This window comes from Leptomonas pyrrhocoris (genome assembly GCF_001293395.1).
Source record: "Leptomonas pyrrhocoris isolate H10 chromosome Unknown, whole genome shotgun sequence".
Lineage (NCBI taxonomy): Eukaryota > Euglenozoa > Kinetoplastea > Trypanosomatida > Trypanosomatidae > Leptomonas > Leptomonas pyrrhocoris.
The window spans coordinates 301,172-317,914 of record NW_015438386.1 but is presented as its reverse complement, the minus strand read 5'-3'; the positions used below and the strand labels follow the sequence as shown (position 1 = coordinate 317,914).

Here is a 16,743-nt window from a genome sequence, read left to right as displayed (position 1 = left end):
AGAAAACTATTAACGGCATTTTGCTTGAAAGATGGCAATCTCAGCCAGAGTATGGATGAATTTCAGCTGCGTCCTGTGCTGTGCAACGCGACAAGTAGCGCTTCCTTTGTTGCCAACCTCTTTGCATCAATCCTTCCTTCTTCCTTCTTCCGTTTCCTCCGCTCTTTGTCTCTCCTGCTTCTTTTTCTCTTTTTCTCTTTTACTCTTTCTCGACTTCGCGCCACGGCGGCGGACAGCACACGGATGCGTCGTCGTGTACTCTCGCGTCAGAAAGAAGAAAAAAAAAAATAGTTCTTTTGAAAAAACGAGGAAGGAAGAAAGGGCTTGGCGACTGCTTTTAGTCTGCTTGTGGTTTTCTGTCGTTATCGGTCTCTTGCGTTCATCTTGCCTCTTCTCATTTTTAGAGAGGAACGGTAAAACACACACTGACACACACACACAAAGATCAGTACCGTGATCAGCGACAACAACGGAAGCAAAAGCAAGGAAATACCCCAATCTTCGGCTAGGTTTATCAGCAGCAACACGCACTCATTTGTATTAGTTTTTGCCCTGTAGTGCGCGCAGGCTTTTTATTCACTTATACATATTTGGCAAGGCCTTTCTTATCTCACCCACCACACATACACCGAAAAGAAAGTTTGCATTATCGCAGTTGTCTGGAAAACGCCGCAATTTTTGTTGTTGTTTGCCTTTTCGTGAGTAATCATTCAGTTTTGCGGCGGTGGTGTTGTGGTCGAAGCGCAACGCCACGCAGGAGTTCAAACACAGCTTTCTGCAATTCAAACTCTGTCCCTTTTTTCTCTCTTTTTTTGTACTGCTGCTCCGCGTCACGGCGACCACATAGGCTAGCAAATCATGTCCTCCTCCCCATCCCCCGTCACCGGGCTCAGTAGTGGTGAAAACGAGATCCTGGTCAGCACACCGCGGTCCCCCAACCTCCCTTCTTCCTCAAGGGGAAGCAGTGGTGCGGGTGGTAACTTGTTTGAGTGGCGACAACGGGTGTACGCCGCCTCGACCTTCACCGAAGGCCTGCGCGTTGTCTTTGAGGTGGTGCCGCTGTGGGTGCCCGTCGCCGGCGTCCTCGCAGCGGCTGGCACTTACTACGTGAGCTTCCGTGTGCGCCTCTTCATCGCGCAGTGGCGCATCGCCGAGCGGCGACGAGCGGAGCGGAAGTACGAGCTGCTGGACAACTTGCGTGGCATGACCACGGTACCGATGGGCGCCGTCCACGCCTTGGGCGACGACGACGACGACGACGAAGACGAAGAAGACGAGGAGGATGAGACGGCGGTGTCGCGGCGCGACGTCGACGAGTTCCGGAGCAGCCTCGGCATCCGCCTCCCCCGCGACGAGGACTTGATGGCCATGGTGGAGCGCATGCTCATGTCGGACGCGCTGCCGGATGGGTGGGTGCTGTACCGCACGAGCGCCGGCATTATCCGCTTCATGAACCTCAACACGCAGGAGCTCCTCTTCTTCCCGCCAAACAAACGAAAGGAGAAGGCGTACATCGAGTCCGAGCTGAGAAAGCGCAACCGGGAAGCGATGGAGAGCCGGTACAACTTCTCGTACGAGGATGAAGGCATGAACTCCAGCTCCTTGTCGCCGTCCGGGGGAGACGTCCCCGGATTCACCTCCACGCACCACGGTGCGCATGACACCCCCGGGTCACCGAGTGGAAACGCGTCCCCTATCGACTTCAACGACGGCGCGGATGCCGAGGACCAAGATGAGGAGGAGGCAAGCATGTTCAAGCGCGTCTTCAACTTTTTCCTTGAGCGTGAGCAGAAGAAGATTGAGCAGGACGTCGCCCGAGCCCGCTCGTCGAGGGAAGGGTCGGTTCTGGGTCCACCCGCGACAGGCTTGCCCTCCGGCGGTGGCCAAGGTGGCGGCTCGAGTTCAGGCGGTGCCGCGGGTAGCGGCGGGACTGGCCACGAAAGCACGACACATCGCGCGGCAGTATCCATGACGTATCGCGTGGTCTCGTCTAGTGCCATTCACGGCAGTCGGGGTGGCAACAACTAGGAAAAAAAGCTTCGGGTGTGTAAGAGAGTGTGAGCAAGTGTGCGACCACGCCGTCGCGAGTTTTCCTTTTCCGTTTCGTCCTTGGTGCTGAGGCTTGTTTGCTGTGTACGTTTCGTGTCCACATTTTCTCTTACTTTCCTTCTTTTTCTCCGTGATTGGGTGCAAGTGAAGCGCTTGGTTTTTTTTCACGATGTTGGCGAGGTTGTTGTTGCGCTGTGAGGAAGCGCGTCGATATCTGTTGTGCTTCTTTTTTCTAGTTTTCTGTGCTTCCTTCTGCCCCTCGAGCACGGGGAGGTTTATGACAGCGCTAACGATACTTTGAGCATGTTTGAAGTTAGGCGGACAGTATCACAAAGGAGAAGAGAAGGACATCGAACTCGTAGCGAGCTGAAAGGCAGCGGCCGTCTGGGCCGTTTTTTTCTTGTTTTCTTTCCTGTGGTGATGATGGTCGTCTTTCGCCATTGGTGTTTTGAGATGCAACGTCATGCCAACGATTCTCTTTGATCTTTATCTCCTGTTTCTGCCGCGGTGGCTGTTGACGAGTTCACTTCACTCTTTTATTGTTATTATCTCTCTCACCTGCGTGTGTGACTGTGCGTGTGTGGCTGTGCGTGTGCGCGTACGTATCGTCTTTTCAGTTGATTTTATTTGGTGTTGACGGTTGATAATGGTGGGTGGGGGTGATCTCTCCCCTCTCCCCTCTCCCCTCTCCCCTCTCTCCTCTCCCCTCTCCCCTCTGTCTTTTCTGCGATTATTCTTCTGTTTTCTTTGCTGGGGGCGGGGGGCACGAGAGGGAGAGAGCCGTACGTGGGGTTAAAGGAAGAGGGATACTCACAGAGGAGTTGGAATGATACGGAGACACGTGCCCACGTCTGATTACACGCACGCACATTTGTTTTCGCGACGCAGTAACACACACATATATGCAAGCCAAAGCTGTTACTCAATAAATAACGTCGGGAAAGCCTGCTGGGTGGGTGCTGTTGTTGATACACATTTTGTGAAGCGTCTTGCTTGCATCTTTTCAGAAGCCAAATAGACAAATAGAACAACTGCAACTCTTCCGACCCTGCAGTGGACTTAAAAAAGAAAAAGAAAAGCGGATGTGATGAACGGAAATGGGGAAAAAGAATCAGTTGAGGGAGGGGAGCAAAACTCACCCTACTGAACTGAATGTTGCAACCATCTGCGCAGCTGTTACAGGCTCATCTGAAAGTTGCAGAGCTGCTGTGACTACCGCGCCCAGCGTTGTAATGCACGGATGTTTTCTACCCCCTTTTTTTTGTCTCGTTCTCCTGCAGATGAGCAAGAGCTTTACATCCATCTTCTTTCCCCTTCACCGTTTTCTCCTCTATTGCCGCCACTCCTTGAATTGGGGTGCGCACGCGCCGCTTCTACCTCTCGCGAATCGACTCTATCGCTTTTCCACTTCCCTCGCGCATCACAGCACGTTCGCATACCAGAAAGCATGCCTGGCAAGGAAGTGAAGAAGACCGCGCAGCCCGCGAAGGCGGCGGCGCCCTACAAGAAGCCCGCCGCGGTTTCGCAGTTTGTGGCCCGCCCGAAGAACTTCGGCATCGGCCAGGACGTCCCGTACTCGCGCGACCTGTCCCGCTTCATGCGCTGGCCCACGTTTGTGACGATGCAGCGCAAGAAGCGCGTGCTGCAGCGCCGCCTGAAGGTGCCGCCGGCACTGAACCAGTTCACGAAGGTGCTTGACCGCACGAGCCGCAACGAGCTGCTGAAGCTGGTGAAGAAGTACGCCCCGGAGACGCGCAAGGCCCGCCGCGAGCGCCTGCACAAGGTCGCTGAGGAGAAGAAGAACGACCCCAAGAAGACGGTGTCGACCAAGGCTCCTCTTGCCGTCGTGACCGGCCTGCAGGAGGTGACCCGCGCGATCGAGAAGAAGCAGGCCCGCCTGGTGGTGATCGCGAACAACGTGGACCCCGTGGAGCTTGTGCTGTGGATGCCCAACCTGTGCCGCGCCAACAAGATCCCGTACGCGATCGTGAAGGATATGGCGCGCCTGGGTGACGCCATCGGGCAGAAGACGTCGACGTGCGTTGCCATCACGGACGTGAACGCCGAGGATGAGGCGACGCTGAAGAACCTGATCCGCTCCGTCAACGCGCGCTTCCTGTCGCGCTCGGACGTGATCCGCCGCCACTGGGGTGGTCTGCAGCTGTCCCTGCGCTCTCGCGCTGAGCTGCGCAAGAAGCACGCCCGTAACGCCGGTGTCGATGCCGCTGCCCTCGTTCAGTAACTTCGAAACAAGCAAACTGTCTAACTGGAAGAAGCAAGAAAAGGGGAACGAGACGAAGATAGAGGAAAGTTTCAAGAGTAGAAGTGAGGCAGGTGACACAGAGGTGGTTCTAAGCGGGCGCGACAGTGGAAACGCTGATCACGTCTTGTCGACCTTCATCTCCGTGAAGTTTTTTCGCTTTCACCTCCTCTACGGCCTCACGTCTGGTTTGTTTGTTTTCTTCTTCACATCGCCCCTTCTATTCTTCTGGTCTCGAGTTCTGCTTGGTTTGGTTTGGGCTGTCTCTGCAACGTGCATCGCTTTTTTCTTTCTTTCGTTTTTCATTTTGCAATTTCGTCTTTGAAACAAACAACCAAGAAGAGCAAACCGCCTTCACATCGCCACAGGCTCCCCGTCACATCGGTCGCAAACAGCGGCTCAAGTGATGGAGGGCGAAGGAGAATCGGAAAGCCGGTTTTACGCTCTGCCTTGCATGATGTCGCGTAACTGGTGGTAGAGGGGAACGACATACCGGACGTAGAATGCGTCGGCGGATTTTTCTTTTCGTTCGTTCTTCTCTCCCTTCTCTTTCCCACTTCTGTCATGAGCACGTGTCTTTCTTCTGCCCCTGCTAGGTGCTGCCTCGCTCTTTCTCGGTGGTCTAACCGTGAATCCAGGTAGGGGGAGATGAACGCAGGTGCTTATGACAAGGGAGGAAAGACGACATCGCTGCAACGGCGATATTTTTTTGTCCGTTGCTTTCCGCGTAGCTTTCCAATGCCCGTGTGTTTTCGCGGTTTTGGAGTTGCGCCAAAAGGTGGTGGCTTTTCCACCGCGCGTGTTCGGAGTTACACGGATTTTGTTTCCTGCTTTATTGATTGTGTTTTCTGTGTTGGCCTTCACTATCTCCCTTCGCTTTTCCTGCCTCTACCTCTTATTTGAATCATCTTTTCACATGCCTGCTTCACCCACCCCTCTTCTCTCACACCTAACACGCACTCCTTCTCTCGCCACCTCGTATTGTCTCCCTGCACGACAACAACAGTTTGCTTCTGCATCATGCCCGGCAAGGAAGTGAAGAAGACCGCGCAGCCCGCGAAGGCGGCGGCGCCCTACAAGAAGCCCGCCGCGGTTTCGCAGTTTGTGGCCCGCCCGAAGAACTTCGGCATCGGCCAGGACGTCCCGTACTCGCGCGACCTGTCCCGCTTCATGCGCTGGCCCACGTTTGTGACGATGCAGCGCAAGAAGCGCGTGCTGCAGCGCCGCCTGAAGGTGCCGCCGGCACTGAACCAGTTCACGAAGGTGCTTGACCGCACGAGCCGCAACGAGCTGCTGAAGCTGGTGAAGAAGTACGCCCCGGAGACGCGCAAGGCCCGCCGCGAGCGCCTGCACAAGGTCGCTGAGGAGAAGAAGAACGACCCCAAGAAGACGGTGTCGACCAAGGCTCCTCTTGCCGTCGTGACCGGCCTGCAGGAGGTGACCCGCGCGATCGAGAAGAAGCAGGCCCGCCTGGTGGTGATCGCGAACAACGTGGACCCCGTGGAGCTTGTGCTGTGGATGCCCAACCTGTGCCGCGCCAACAAGATCCCGTACGCGATCGTGAAGGATATGGCGCGCCTGGGTGACGCCATCGGGCAGAAGACGTCGACGTGCGTTGCCATCACGGACGTGAACGCCGAGGATGAGGCGACGCTGAAGAACCTGATCCGCTCCGTCAACGCGCGCTTCCTGTCGCGCTCGGACGTGATCCGCCGCCACTGGGGTGGTCTGCAGCTGTCCCTGCGCTCTCGCGCTGAGCTGCGCAAGAAGCACGCCCGTAACGCCGGTGTCGATGCCGCTGCCCTCGTTCAGTAACGGTCCCCAAGCCGCTTCCGCCGTCGCGGTGGCGTGACTTAAGCGCACCCCGCCGGCTCTCGTCATGCTTCGGTTTCCCCGCTTCTGACAGAACAAACAAACAAACTTTTTCTCTTTGATTTTATCTCATTTGTTTTTAAATCTCTAAAAATCCCAATCAATACAACAGCCGAAGGCAACGCTTCAATAAACGAAGGTTGTGAATGAGGCACTTCGATCCTACCGTTCGACACTGTCATCGGGTCGATCGCAGCAAGCGGTTCGGCTGCGTCTAACGACCGCTTTTTAGAGCGATGCTGTCCAGATGCAGTCAGCACCTTTGCCACGTAGAGATGCTCAATGGGTTTCTTCCGTCGATGGCAAAGGAAGGTCGAGAGCTTCGGCGCTTTATCTCTTGCCTGCCGCTGTAACGTGGAGGTTACTGTTGAGCAAAGGAGTGAGCATGTTATGAAGGTGGGCGTGCATCACACATCTCAGCGCGCAGCGTCCTGGTGGCATAGGGAAAGGCTTTTTTGCTTTGTTCCTTACTGCTGTGTCATCGACTTCCTCATCCTCCTGTGCATGCTGCTCTCATTGTGCCTTCTTCGCGCACGATATCATCCCTTGCCGTCATGTGAAACTTTCTATTGTTTCGCCTGCCTCTTCCTTCTCACTTCTCACTTCTCCATACCTACGTACAGCTTTGTTTATTAATATATTCCAGCACTCTGGAGCTGCACGTGAGCAGGAGGTGCGGCTACGTTGCTCCCGCGCACGTGTACCGTGGCAAACTGACCGCTTCCAAGGGCGTACACGACTCCGTGGCTTCGCTCTCGCGTGCAGTAGAAATATAAAGAAAACAGATAGTTTTCTGCTCAAAACGTGTTCGAGGTAACTATCCAACCCCCAAAAGAAAAGGAAAGTAGAAGGGGTGTAGAGGGACCCATTACGTCTGTGCTTCTCGACTCTCCGAGGCACGCATACACCCGCCCACGCTCGCAAACAGCAACACTAGTATTATCACAATTCATCAGTGACGCAAAAAAATGGACGGCTTTCAGGCAGCACAGGAGGATCTTGATGCCACTCTCGCTGAGCTCAAGAAACAGGTGGAGCTCGTCATTGTGGCCAACACGCTCCCCGAGAAGAAGAAGGCCGAGATGGAGACGCGACCGAAGATGCGCGAGGCACGGCAGAAGCTCTCCGCCCTCCGTGCAGAGGCCCGCCGCATCATGGACCTGGATGCGCGGCAGGTGCACGATGGCATTTGCAAAGATCGCGATGAGATGATTCGTAGTCTTGATATGGAGATGAAGAATCAAATCTACCCACGCCGCGCCGCAGCACCGCGTCTCAAGACGTATCAGGAGAAGCGTGAGGAGGAGATGATGGGGCCCGGCGGTGCGGATGGCACGGGCTTCACAGACTCCAAGCAGGTCCTTAACGCGGCCATCAACGTCCAGGAAGACGCCATTCAATCTTTGCAGCGCGCCGAGAGAATTCAGCATGTGACGGAGGAGACGGGTAAGACAACGCTGGCGGAGCTGCAGAAGCAGACGGAGCGAATGTACCAAGTGGACGAGGAGCTGCAGAACCTGCAGGGCCAGATCGATCACGCCTCACGCGACCTGCGGTGGTTTTATCGTCAGATGGCGAAGGACAAGTGTTTCTTGTCTCTGTTTGGGATTTGTATTCTCGCGCTGTTGGTGCTCGTCTTCGTGTCCATTTGGACGAAGCGTAAGAAGAGTAAGTAGCTTGGCCGGCGACTCCCCCTCCACATTATGCTTTCTTCGAAGCCTTTTTTTCTTCTATTACGTTGTTGTGACGGAAAAAAGAAGAGAAAAGGGGGATTATAGTGTAGAAAAAGTGTTGCTGCTTCGTAGATTCTATTCTCTCTCTTTCATTAACAGCTGCACTTCTTCATTTTCGCTCGCTCGTTAATCCACTCGTCGATGTCGACCTTTTATTCGTTGCATCACATTCAGCTCGAAGTGAGCTGCATCTGCCGTGCCCTCTGCACCGTTGCTTTCGTTTGCTTTTCGGTTTTTGTTTTATTCCCACCCTGATAATGACTGTTTCTTGCATTTTCTTGCTGTGCCACTGTACTATATACTAATGTGAAGTCAGAGGAGCGCACACACTCTCTCTTCTTTCTTCTTTGCGATTGCTGTGTTCATTGCGTTGAATGCCCTTAATGTATTGTTCACGAACTCGATTTGCAGTGTGGCTTTGGCGAGGATGGATGTCTCATTGCCCCTCCTCTGTTTTTGTTTGTTTTTATGCTGTTTCGTAGTGAAGCATGTCGACATTGCGGTCAGAAACTGCGGCTGCAGTGAGTCGGCTCAGCGAGAACAGCGGTGACGCATACCACACCTGCGAGCGGCGAAGCTGCCCATTCCAACCAACCAACCAACCAACCAAACAAACAATGTATATGTAAATGGCCCCCTATCACTTCTCTTCCGCCGGGCGCGGCATTCATGCGTTTTCATCCTCTTTTCTCTCTTCTCTTTTACCTTTCGTCCCTCCCAATACCAACGACGCACCCACAATATTTCCCTTATGTTTTTTTTTTTCCTTTCTTGCCAACGCCAACTGACGTGCGCACTGATACACACACCGATTCGTTCTGTAGTAGCAGGAAGTTGTTTTTACTACATGAATAGATGAGTATAAAGAAAACATCTTTATTTTTTTTCCCCCCTATTCACACACACACACACACGCACGCAGACAGACGCCTCTAGGTACAAAGGTTTGCTTTGCGTCGCATTCCTTTAAACCTGCCGTTTTTCTCTTCTATATCTTTATTGATGTATATCCTTCTTTCTCCCGGTCTCTGAAGCTGCTTGGGCACTCGTCACATTACTTTACTCGTGGATAAGGCGCTGCACGCGCATTGGTGCAAGAGTGGAAGCCGCACAAGACTTTTCCGGCGTCTGGCTCGGTGACTGTGCTGCGCATGCGTGGCGGAGGTGAAGGGCTGCACTGATCTGTAAAGAGAGAGAGAGAGAAGGAGGGCAGCTCTTGCCTTTTTTCTGGCTCGTTTGCGCGCAACGTTGCTTCGTCTTCTTCCATGTTTTTCTCCGTGTTTCTCTCCGTTTAGTTTCTTCGTTTCTCTCTTTTTTGTAAATTCTGTTCACAGTATCATTACAGTAGTTATCCGTGTATTGTTTCTAGCGTTCCTCGGTGCTTCATTTTCTCTGGTGCTGCTGCGGTGGCCGTCGACGCTGAGTAATTGGATTGTAAGAAAGAAAAAGGGTTCTTGAAAACGATCCTTTGTAAACACCTATTTCAGCTTGTCAACAGTGGATACCCTCCAAAAGGAAAACGCCGTTTTTTCCTTGTTTTTACCATTAGTGAGGAGGCGTACGGAGCGTTCTAATCAACACACCATGCCAGCCAGCGTTGTAGCGCAGGGTGGTGGTGGTAGTCCTAGCAGCGGAAGCGGGGCAGCGCACGACATGAGCCGACTCTCCCCGTCGTCTGCCGAGTGCTCGCCGGAGCAGCGTCGCGAGCGGGCGCGGCGGTACGACGGCGACGACTCCACCTTCATCTCGGTCGAGTACATCCAGCAACTGTGGCTGCTGCGCTCCGTCAGTCGCACCCTGCTGGCCCCGATAGAGCGGGTGAAGTATGTCATGCAGTGCCAGAAGGAACTGCAGCGCACCGGCGCCATCCAGTGCGAGTTCAAAACGGTGTGGTCCTGTGTGCGGTACTTGAAGCAGATGGAGGGCACGCGCCGCTTCTGGCGCGGCAACCTCATTCAAGTCGTGTCGCTCCTACCCATCCTGCTGGCGCAGATCTTCATCGCCTACCCAACGCAGTCCTTTATCTTCAACTCGTGCCCGGTGCACACGGCGGCCGGCTACACCGTCGCGAGCTACGCGGCGCTCCTCGGCGGCGCCGTCGCCGCCACCACCGTCAGCTACCCGCTCGAGTACGCGCGTTTTCGCCTGGCCGTCGACGTGAAGTCGCAGGTGGGGGCGTCCTACGAGTTCCGCAACAGCTTCGCGTTCTTTTCGCACCCTGTGCTCAGCGAGTGTCCCCACTACTTCTACCGCGGACTCACGCTTTACATCTTTGGCAGTGTTGTCTACCAAGCTGTCCATAATGTGCTGCTGAACGTCGTGGCCCCGTACGTGCCGCCGGAGGAAGACAGCAGCAGCTGGGCCCCTGCGATCATTCAAACCATCGCCGGCCTAACGGTGTCGGGGACGACGACGCTGTGCTTGCACCCTGTCGACCTGGTGCGCCATCGCATGATGATTGCGGTGATGGAGGACCGACTGCGTTACGCCTCCATGATGGAGTGTGCGACGCAGATAGCGCAGCGGGAAGGACTTCGGGGCTTTTTTAGGGGTGGCACCGTGACCCTCACAAAGATGATCGCCGCGACGGGCCTTGTGCTCTTCGGCCTTCCGTATTGAGCGGCGGGGAAGTGCCTGTCTTTTCTCCTGAAAGAGCCACAGCCAAAAAACAACCAAAACCGAAAACCGCCGCCTCCAGAAAACACTTGCGCCTCTCTAATAATTCCGTCTTTTCGTTGTCACCAGCACACACACAAACACTCCCCCCTTCCCCCATCTACCTATATATATATATATGCACCAGCTCCTTCCGTTCCAAATGCGCAGTTCTTGTTTTTTTCTTTTTCTTTTTTCTCCTCTTTCTCTTGTCTTACTCACATACGTTTCACCTTTTCTGTTGAGGCATTTTATTTTATTTCTATTTATTAATTGTCTTTCTTTCTTTATCTGGTTGTGGCTTGTACCGGGGGGGAGGAGGGGGCGGGGGGAATTCTCACATCATGTTTTGTTACATCTTCTCTTGTATTATCTTTATCTCTTTTCTCTACTGTTGTTGCTGCGTTTTTTTTTCCCCTTTTCTTTTCGTTTGCGGTGATTTTGCGCTCACCGGATTACGGCACTCGTGCTTTTCTTTTTTTCCCTCTTCCCCCTCTTTTTCCTTGTTTCTGCTCTCTGTACTGTTCGAGACGTGTGCGATCGACGTTGCGGGAGAACATTTTTTTACGTTCTCCAACGAGAGGCAACACACTTTCATACGAGTTGAACCTACAAGCGTAGAAAGCGGCGAAGGCGAAGGGACTCTGAAGCTGCCTGTTCCACCTTTCAATAATTTTGAATTCAGAGAGACAGAGAGAGAGAGAGCAGTCATGAGTGCCATAGATCCGACCCTTTTTTGTTTGTTCTGTTTGCTGTTGTCACTAATCCAGTTGATTGCTCTGCGAGATCCTTCTTCGTTGTTGTGCGTTTCATTGTTGTCGCGCTGCGTTGATTTCATCGTTTGATGTCTGTGCTGTGACACGTGTGCTTCCCGACCTATTTTTTGTATTGTTTTTGCGCGTGTCAGCTGTAGAGGGCGTGTTCGACGTCTGCTGCAACTGCCAGCGGGAGGCAGCCGGCCCTCTCGAAGAGAGAGAGGGAGAGAGGAGAGAGGCTACGTATTACAGAACTGCGAGGCTGCGCTGCGGTGGCCGCGTAGATGCGCTTCTTCGGGTGTGCGACGAGCGATGGACGTCCTGATCGCGGAAGAAAACCGCTTGAGGCTGCGATGAACCGTGCTGCTCACGTTCTGTTCTGTAGTCACCATCTCCTTCTTTTTTATTGGTTTGTGTTGCTGTTCACGGAGATGTGAGGCCGTAGCGTGTACGGCACCTCTCTGGTTGTGATGGCACCACAAGTGTCTGCGTGTATGCTTGTGTGTGCGTGTGAAGGGTGACCCTGAACCTTCAGGCGCGCTCAGACCCCCTCTATTTTAATTCCGACCCTTCTACTGTGTTTTTCTAGTCTTCCATCGGACGTTTTCTTCTTCTTTCTTCTTTGACTCGTTGCTGCGGAGCAACTGCGCTTGTCGGTGTTTTTCCTAAACAATACACACTCACACAACGGAAACAAACAGCCAATAAATAGAAAAAAAAAACGATAGTGACTTTAAAGGCCCGCGCAAGAAGACGCGCCTCAGAGCGAGAGAAGGTGGAAGCGTGCGATACCCTCTGGGATCTCTTCTTGCTGCTCTGTCTGTCGTGCTCCGTTTGGGTCCCTCTGCACACGCGGAGTACGCGATATCTGTGCCGCTCGCTCGTTCCTTTTTTTTTTCTTCATGACGGGACACTCGGCGGGCTCCCCCTTCTCGCACGATGCGCTTCTTCTCGCAGGATGAGTACATACTCGTTCTGTGTACTCTTTCCTCCCATTTATTGTTCCCCTCCCCCCTCCTTACTGTTGTTGCTGAGACGACTACCTGCCCATGAAGCCAGCGAAGAAAGCAGAAGATCCCCCTCCTCGTGAGCACCAACGTAACCGCACTGTGTGTCATAGACTCCGGTAGATTCAAGTAAAAGCGACTCAGGTAGAGGATTACGGACTTCAAGCAATGCGCCAAGAAACACTCTGAGGTCACCTTGTTTTTGTCCACATACAAACACACACACACAATCGTTTCTTTTTACTATCGTTCTTCCCGCACGTGTTGTGGCGATGCCGCAGTCGGAGCCCTCCGTTTCCGACTCCATCTCGTACCTCCAAAACTTCCTCAACACCTCCGCGGCAGTTCCAGACGAGCCGGCGACGCGCCCCGCTCTTCCGCCATCGCGACCGCCATCTTCGCTCCCCGCCGCCTTCCTTCCCTCGACGCTTCATAGCGACCCGCTGTCACTCCCACGACGATCGCCGCCATCTACCATATCGGTGCTGAGTCACCGCAGCAGCGTGCAGCATTCCGCTATCGACGGCGACAACGTGGCGGCGCCAAACAGCGCGTACGCCGCCGCTGCCACCGTACCTTCGCCTTTTGGCACTCTCCTGCAGGCCAAGCGGAGCACTCTTCTAGACACGCCTCGCGCCTCACAGACGCCGCGAACAGTAGAAACTTCGCTACTCTTCAGCGCAGGGCGAAAGCCGATCCATCTGACGAGCGGCCGAGCACCGCGTACCGCGGACGGAGCGTCGAAGCTCTCCGACACCTTCACCAGTCAAGGTAACGCGTCTGCCTCTGTTGCCGGGTCCTCTGGCATGTTCCGCTACGGTTCGGGCTCAACGCGCAGGACGGGCGACGGGTGGCGCAACCCGTACACCGCGTCGCAGCGCCCCTCTACCCCGCGCAACGGCGATCGACAACGCACGACTCCGTTGTGGGGACAGTCACCGTCACCGCGGGTTGGGGAACAGCTTCCGTGGCGGCGCGGGTCCGTGCCACCATCTACGCATCAGGGCTCCTCGCTGCTGTGGGGCTGGGGACACGAAAACGGCGGTCACGGCGGCGCTACTTCTCCCTCACTGCCCCTTTATGAAGCTCCTCTCTCCTCCAGCGGAGACCGCCCTCGCGGGAATCGGCATCCAGATAATGAGATCAACCAGGCAACGTACCGTACCTCGGCGCCGCCCATGTCGTCCGGATCAGCCGCGCGACAATCGCGCGAGTCCGCCTATGAAGAGGTGGGGGAGCGCGATCCACCAGCGCGTTCGCAGATGCAGGAGGGGGCAGGACGCAGACGGCAACCGCCGCTTCCGCCGCCTTCTGCGGCAAGACCGTCACCCACACCTCGTACAGTCGAGCCGGTGACACTGACGACGTGCCATAACGCTGACGAGCACGCCGCCAACATGCGCCGCATCGCGCACTACCTCAAGGACTACTACGCCCGCGAGGCGGACGAAGGTGAGCGCGGCGTGGAGTCGCTGACCGCCGAGGATGTGGCGGGCTTGGCGCAGTGCTTTTACATCGACTTGTATCGCACGGTGCGGCAGGCACGTCGGTCTGCTGGGCTGGAAACGTCATCGTTTGCGGCCGAGGACCCAACGGCGAACGTGACGGCCGGCGCCGAGACGCCACCGCCGCCTCCGCCCCCGCGGAAGGAGGAGGGCCGCTACGGCCGCGCTCGCCGAGGAATCTCCGCGCCGCCGTCGGAGAGCGAGGAGGGAGACGCAGCGGGCAACGAGAGCGATAACGCGGGTGAGGAAAGGGTTGAAGAGCGGGAGAGAGAGATCCGCTCCCCCACGCCGCCGCCGCAGTTCGCAAACGCGCGCTCCACGCCACCAAAGACCTCACCAGAGCGGACCACATATGCACCGCCGCCACCGCAGGGCCCCGCACGACTATCCAACTCCGTCAACACGTCCACCTCTTCTGTCAGCGGACGGCAGCAGCGGCAGCGGACGGCACCCACCTCTCGCCAGCCGCCGTACCAGCACACTTCGCTGCTCTCCTCGCCAGAGGAGGAGCTGCTGTCGAGCGCGGCAGCCACGACGCGTCTCGCGCCGAATCAACAACTCGCGTACAGCGGCGGCGGGACGCACCCGGTGCAGATCATCACGGCTCGCGTGCCGGCGTTCCGCAACGACGACGCGCTGTCCGACCCACAAGGTCGAACACAGTCCTCTCAGCGGCCGCACTCGGTGCCTGGACGGTCCTCCTCCTCCGCGGCTTCTTCTTTCTCTGTTGGGTCCGGGGTGCCGAGGGCCCCGCCCCCACCCCCCTCCTATACCTACCACCGAAATGGCCATCGCAGCGACCTACCTCAAGGCGAACGCACAGCGGATGCGGCGTCAGAGTTCGCTCTGGCCAGCTCGCCTTCCCCACCCTACCGCCACTCTAATTTTGCGCTGCCGCCGTATCTTCCACCGAACCTGCAACACCCACCACGGGCACCGAGTAATGCGACGTCGCCCTACACTCGCCCCACCACCCCTCCGGGGATCATCAAGGGATCTTTGAGCAACTCTCGCCTGTCGAAGCGCCCAACGCGCGACGGCGGTGGCCAACACGTGCAGATGCGACCACATTTTCAAGGTGACAGCAGCAGCAGCAGCAGCAGCAGTTCGAACGGGGACGAGGCGTGTGATGAGGGAGCCTCGTACACCGCGGAGGGTTCTGAAAACGGGAGCGCCGCTGGCCTGCGCCGCCCGTCTCGCCGCCCGGCGCCGGCGGAGCCTTCCAGCGGCATCGTGAAGCGTCCGCTGAAGGAGCTGATGCCACTCCTGCGCTCGCACGGAACGCTCCTTGTGAAGCACATCCGCGGCAACCGCCGTCCCCACCTCCGCCTCTGCCAGATTCTCGATTGCGTGGACGTGTACAAGGGAAGCGAGGTGCTGATGCCGCACTTCACGTGGGCTGCTGCGGATGACGTGTACCGGCACGATAAGCGACCCCGTGCGAAGAAAACGAAGAAGGGGGTGCCACTGCCGACCGGGCTGTCGCTTTCGCAGGAGGAGGTGCCCTTCGAGACGGCACTGAACCTGACGCAGTTGGCGGCGGTGTACGTCGGCGCTGGGCGGGGCATCGCGGCGGAGTACATGGGCCTCTTCCACCGTCGCAAGCGAGACGGCGCCGTTGTTGATCACCGCCGTCGCCCGGTCGCGGACGGCATGTGCGTTGTCTTCGTCTTCGCCTCCCGCCCCGTAGCAGTAACCTTTCTCCGCGAGGCCGATCGTCAGGTGTGGGTCGGCGCCATGATGAGTGTGGTGGAGCGCAATCGAACCCTGAGCACCTAGGGAGGAAGTTGTTTATTTCTTTTTTCTTTTTGTGTTTTTGCAGTGAACGCGTGGCCGCTGCGGTGCTTCTTCCTGATGCCACTCATGCGTGGCGAGCGCCGGCGTGGAGGAACCGTGGGCTGCACAAAGCAGCGGATTGCTGCTGCGTGCCACACGTAGCCGGCGGTGCCGACGGGCATCTCCGCTTCTCAACCATACAATTTAAACATAGAAATGTACTCTTCTTCATCCTGTTTCTTTTCATTTCTCACCCACCGGAGATGAGCTGCGTGGCCGCGTTCGACCTAACGCCGTTTTTTTTCCCTTTTTTTCCTTTTTCTTGGAAGACATACCACCCATTAGAACTGTTCTGTCGTCAGTTTCCATAGAATGAAAAGAAATGGTATCTATGCCGTTGCTGCGTGCGACACATATTCCTGGGGGAAAGGGGAAGAACAAAAAGTTGCGGTACGCAGACCAACGCTTCAAAAATAGCAAAGGGAACGAGCAGTAACGTAAATTCACCTCGGTGCGTGCGACGTGCATCATTGCCGTGGCTTTTTCCTTTTCTTTGAGCTTTAATTTAGCTCGTCAACCGGGTCCAAGGGGGGCTGCTTCAGCTGTTTGCGTGCAGCGGCGCCTTCTGTGCCGTCGTCGTCGTAAAAGGGGACGGTTCTGGGACCGGAGGGAGCGGTGACACAAACGCTTCGCCGCGCTGCCTCGAGGGGAGAAAGACCAAACAAGAAGCATTTCTGCTTTTGGATCCAGAATAAAACCGTGCGTAGCATCTTCGTGCAGGTTGACGTGCTTGCAAGCTCGTCTACGATTTCTCTCACCTTCTCTTCCTGTGACCTCTAACTACATCTCTCGTTTCTTCGCTTTTTGCCGCGTGGTAGTGTCAGCAGACCGGCTCTTCCGGATTATTCTTATCCTTGACGGCATCGTGCGTGTGAGGGGAGGTGCTCCGTCGAGCCATCTATTTCTTTCCCTTCTTTTTCTTCTTGTTGTTGTTGTGTACTTCTCGCTCGTCTCTTGTTGTTGTTGTTCTCTCCCTGCTCCTGCATCGGCTCTTCTCTCTCTCTCCCTTTCGCTGGTATAGTTATATACATATATATATATATATATATATATATATATATAGTAGTAGTA

General features: G+C 55.6%; 6 protein-coding genes across 6 annotated transcripts; all 6 read left to right on the top strand.

Moving 5' to 3' along the window:
- Window positions 1-235: 235 nt before the first annotated feature.
- ABB37_09321 (hypothetical protein) lies at window positions 236-2,028 on the top strand (the record flags this gene model as incomplete). Its single annotated transcript, XM_015808722.1, has 1 exon — window positions 236-2,028. The coding sequence occupies exon 1, from the start codon at window positions 859-861 to the stop codon at window positions 2,026-2,028; it is 1,170 nt and encodes a 389-aa protein (XP_015652773.1). The 5' UTR covers window positions 236-858.
- Window positions 2,029-3,474: 1,446 nt separating this feature from the next.
- ABB37_09320 (putative 60s ribosomal protein L7a) lies at window positions 3,475-4,291 on the top strand (the record flags this gene model as incomplete). Its single annotated transcript, XM_015808721.1, has 1 exon — window positions 3,475-4,291. The coding sequence occupies exon 1, from the start codon at window positions 3,497-3,499 to the stop codon at window positions 4,289-4,291; it is 795 nt and encodes a 264-aa protein (XP_015652772.1). The 5' UTR covers window positions 3,475-3,496.
- Window positions 4,292-5,314: 1,023 nt separating this feature from the next.
- ABB37_09319 (putative 60s ribosomal protein L7a) lies at window positions 5,315-6,124 on the top strand (the record flags this gene model as incomplete). The annotated part of the gene is made up of 1 exon (XM_015808720.1): window positions 5,315-6,124. Exon 1 carries the CDS (start codon window positions 5,330-5,332, stop codon window positions 6,122-6,124), a length of 795 nt encoding a protein of 264 aa, XP_015652771.1. The 5' UTR covers window positions 5,315-5,329.
- A 679-nt stretch (window positions 6,125-6,803) lies between these two features.
- Window positions 6,804-7,857, top strand: ABB37_09318 (hypothetical protein; the record flags this gene model as incomplete). The annotated part of the gene is made up of 1 exon (XM_015808719.1): window positions 6,804-7,857. Exon 1 carries the CDS (start codon window positions 7,150-7,152, stop codon window positions 7,855-7,857), a length of 708 nt encoding a protein of 235 aa, XP_015652770.1. The 5' UTR covers window positions 6,804-7,149.
- Window positions 7,858-8,737: 880 nt separating this feature from the next.
- On the top strand, window positions 8,738-10,533 carry ABB37_09317 (putative mitochondrial adp/ATP carrier-like protein; the record flags this gene model as incomplete). The annotated part of the gene is made up of 1 exon (XM_015808718.1): window positions 8,738-10,533. The coding sequence occupies exon 1, from the start codon at window positions 9,499-9,501 to the stop codon at window positions 10,531-10,533; it is 1,035 nt and encodes a 344-aa protein (XP_015652769.1). The 5' UTR covers window positions 8,738-9,498.
- A 1,845-nt stretch (window positions 10,534-12,378) lies between these two features.
- ABB37_09316 (hypothetical protein) lies at window positions 12,379-15,615 on the top strand (the record flags this gene model as incomplete). The annotated part of the gene is made up of 1 exon (XM_015808717.1): window positions 12,379-15,615. Exon 1 carries the CDS (start codon window positions 12,604-12,606, stop codon window positions 15,613-15,615), a length of 3,012 nt encoding a protein of 1,003 aa, XP_015652768.1. The 5' UTR covers window positions 12,379-12,603.
- Window positions 15,616-16,743: the final 1,128 nt, after the last annotated feature.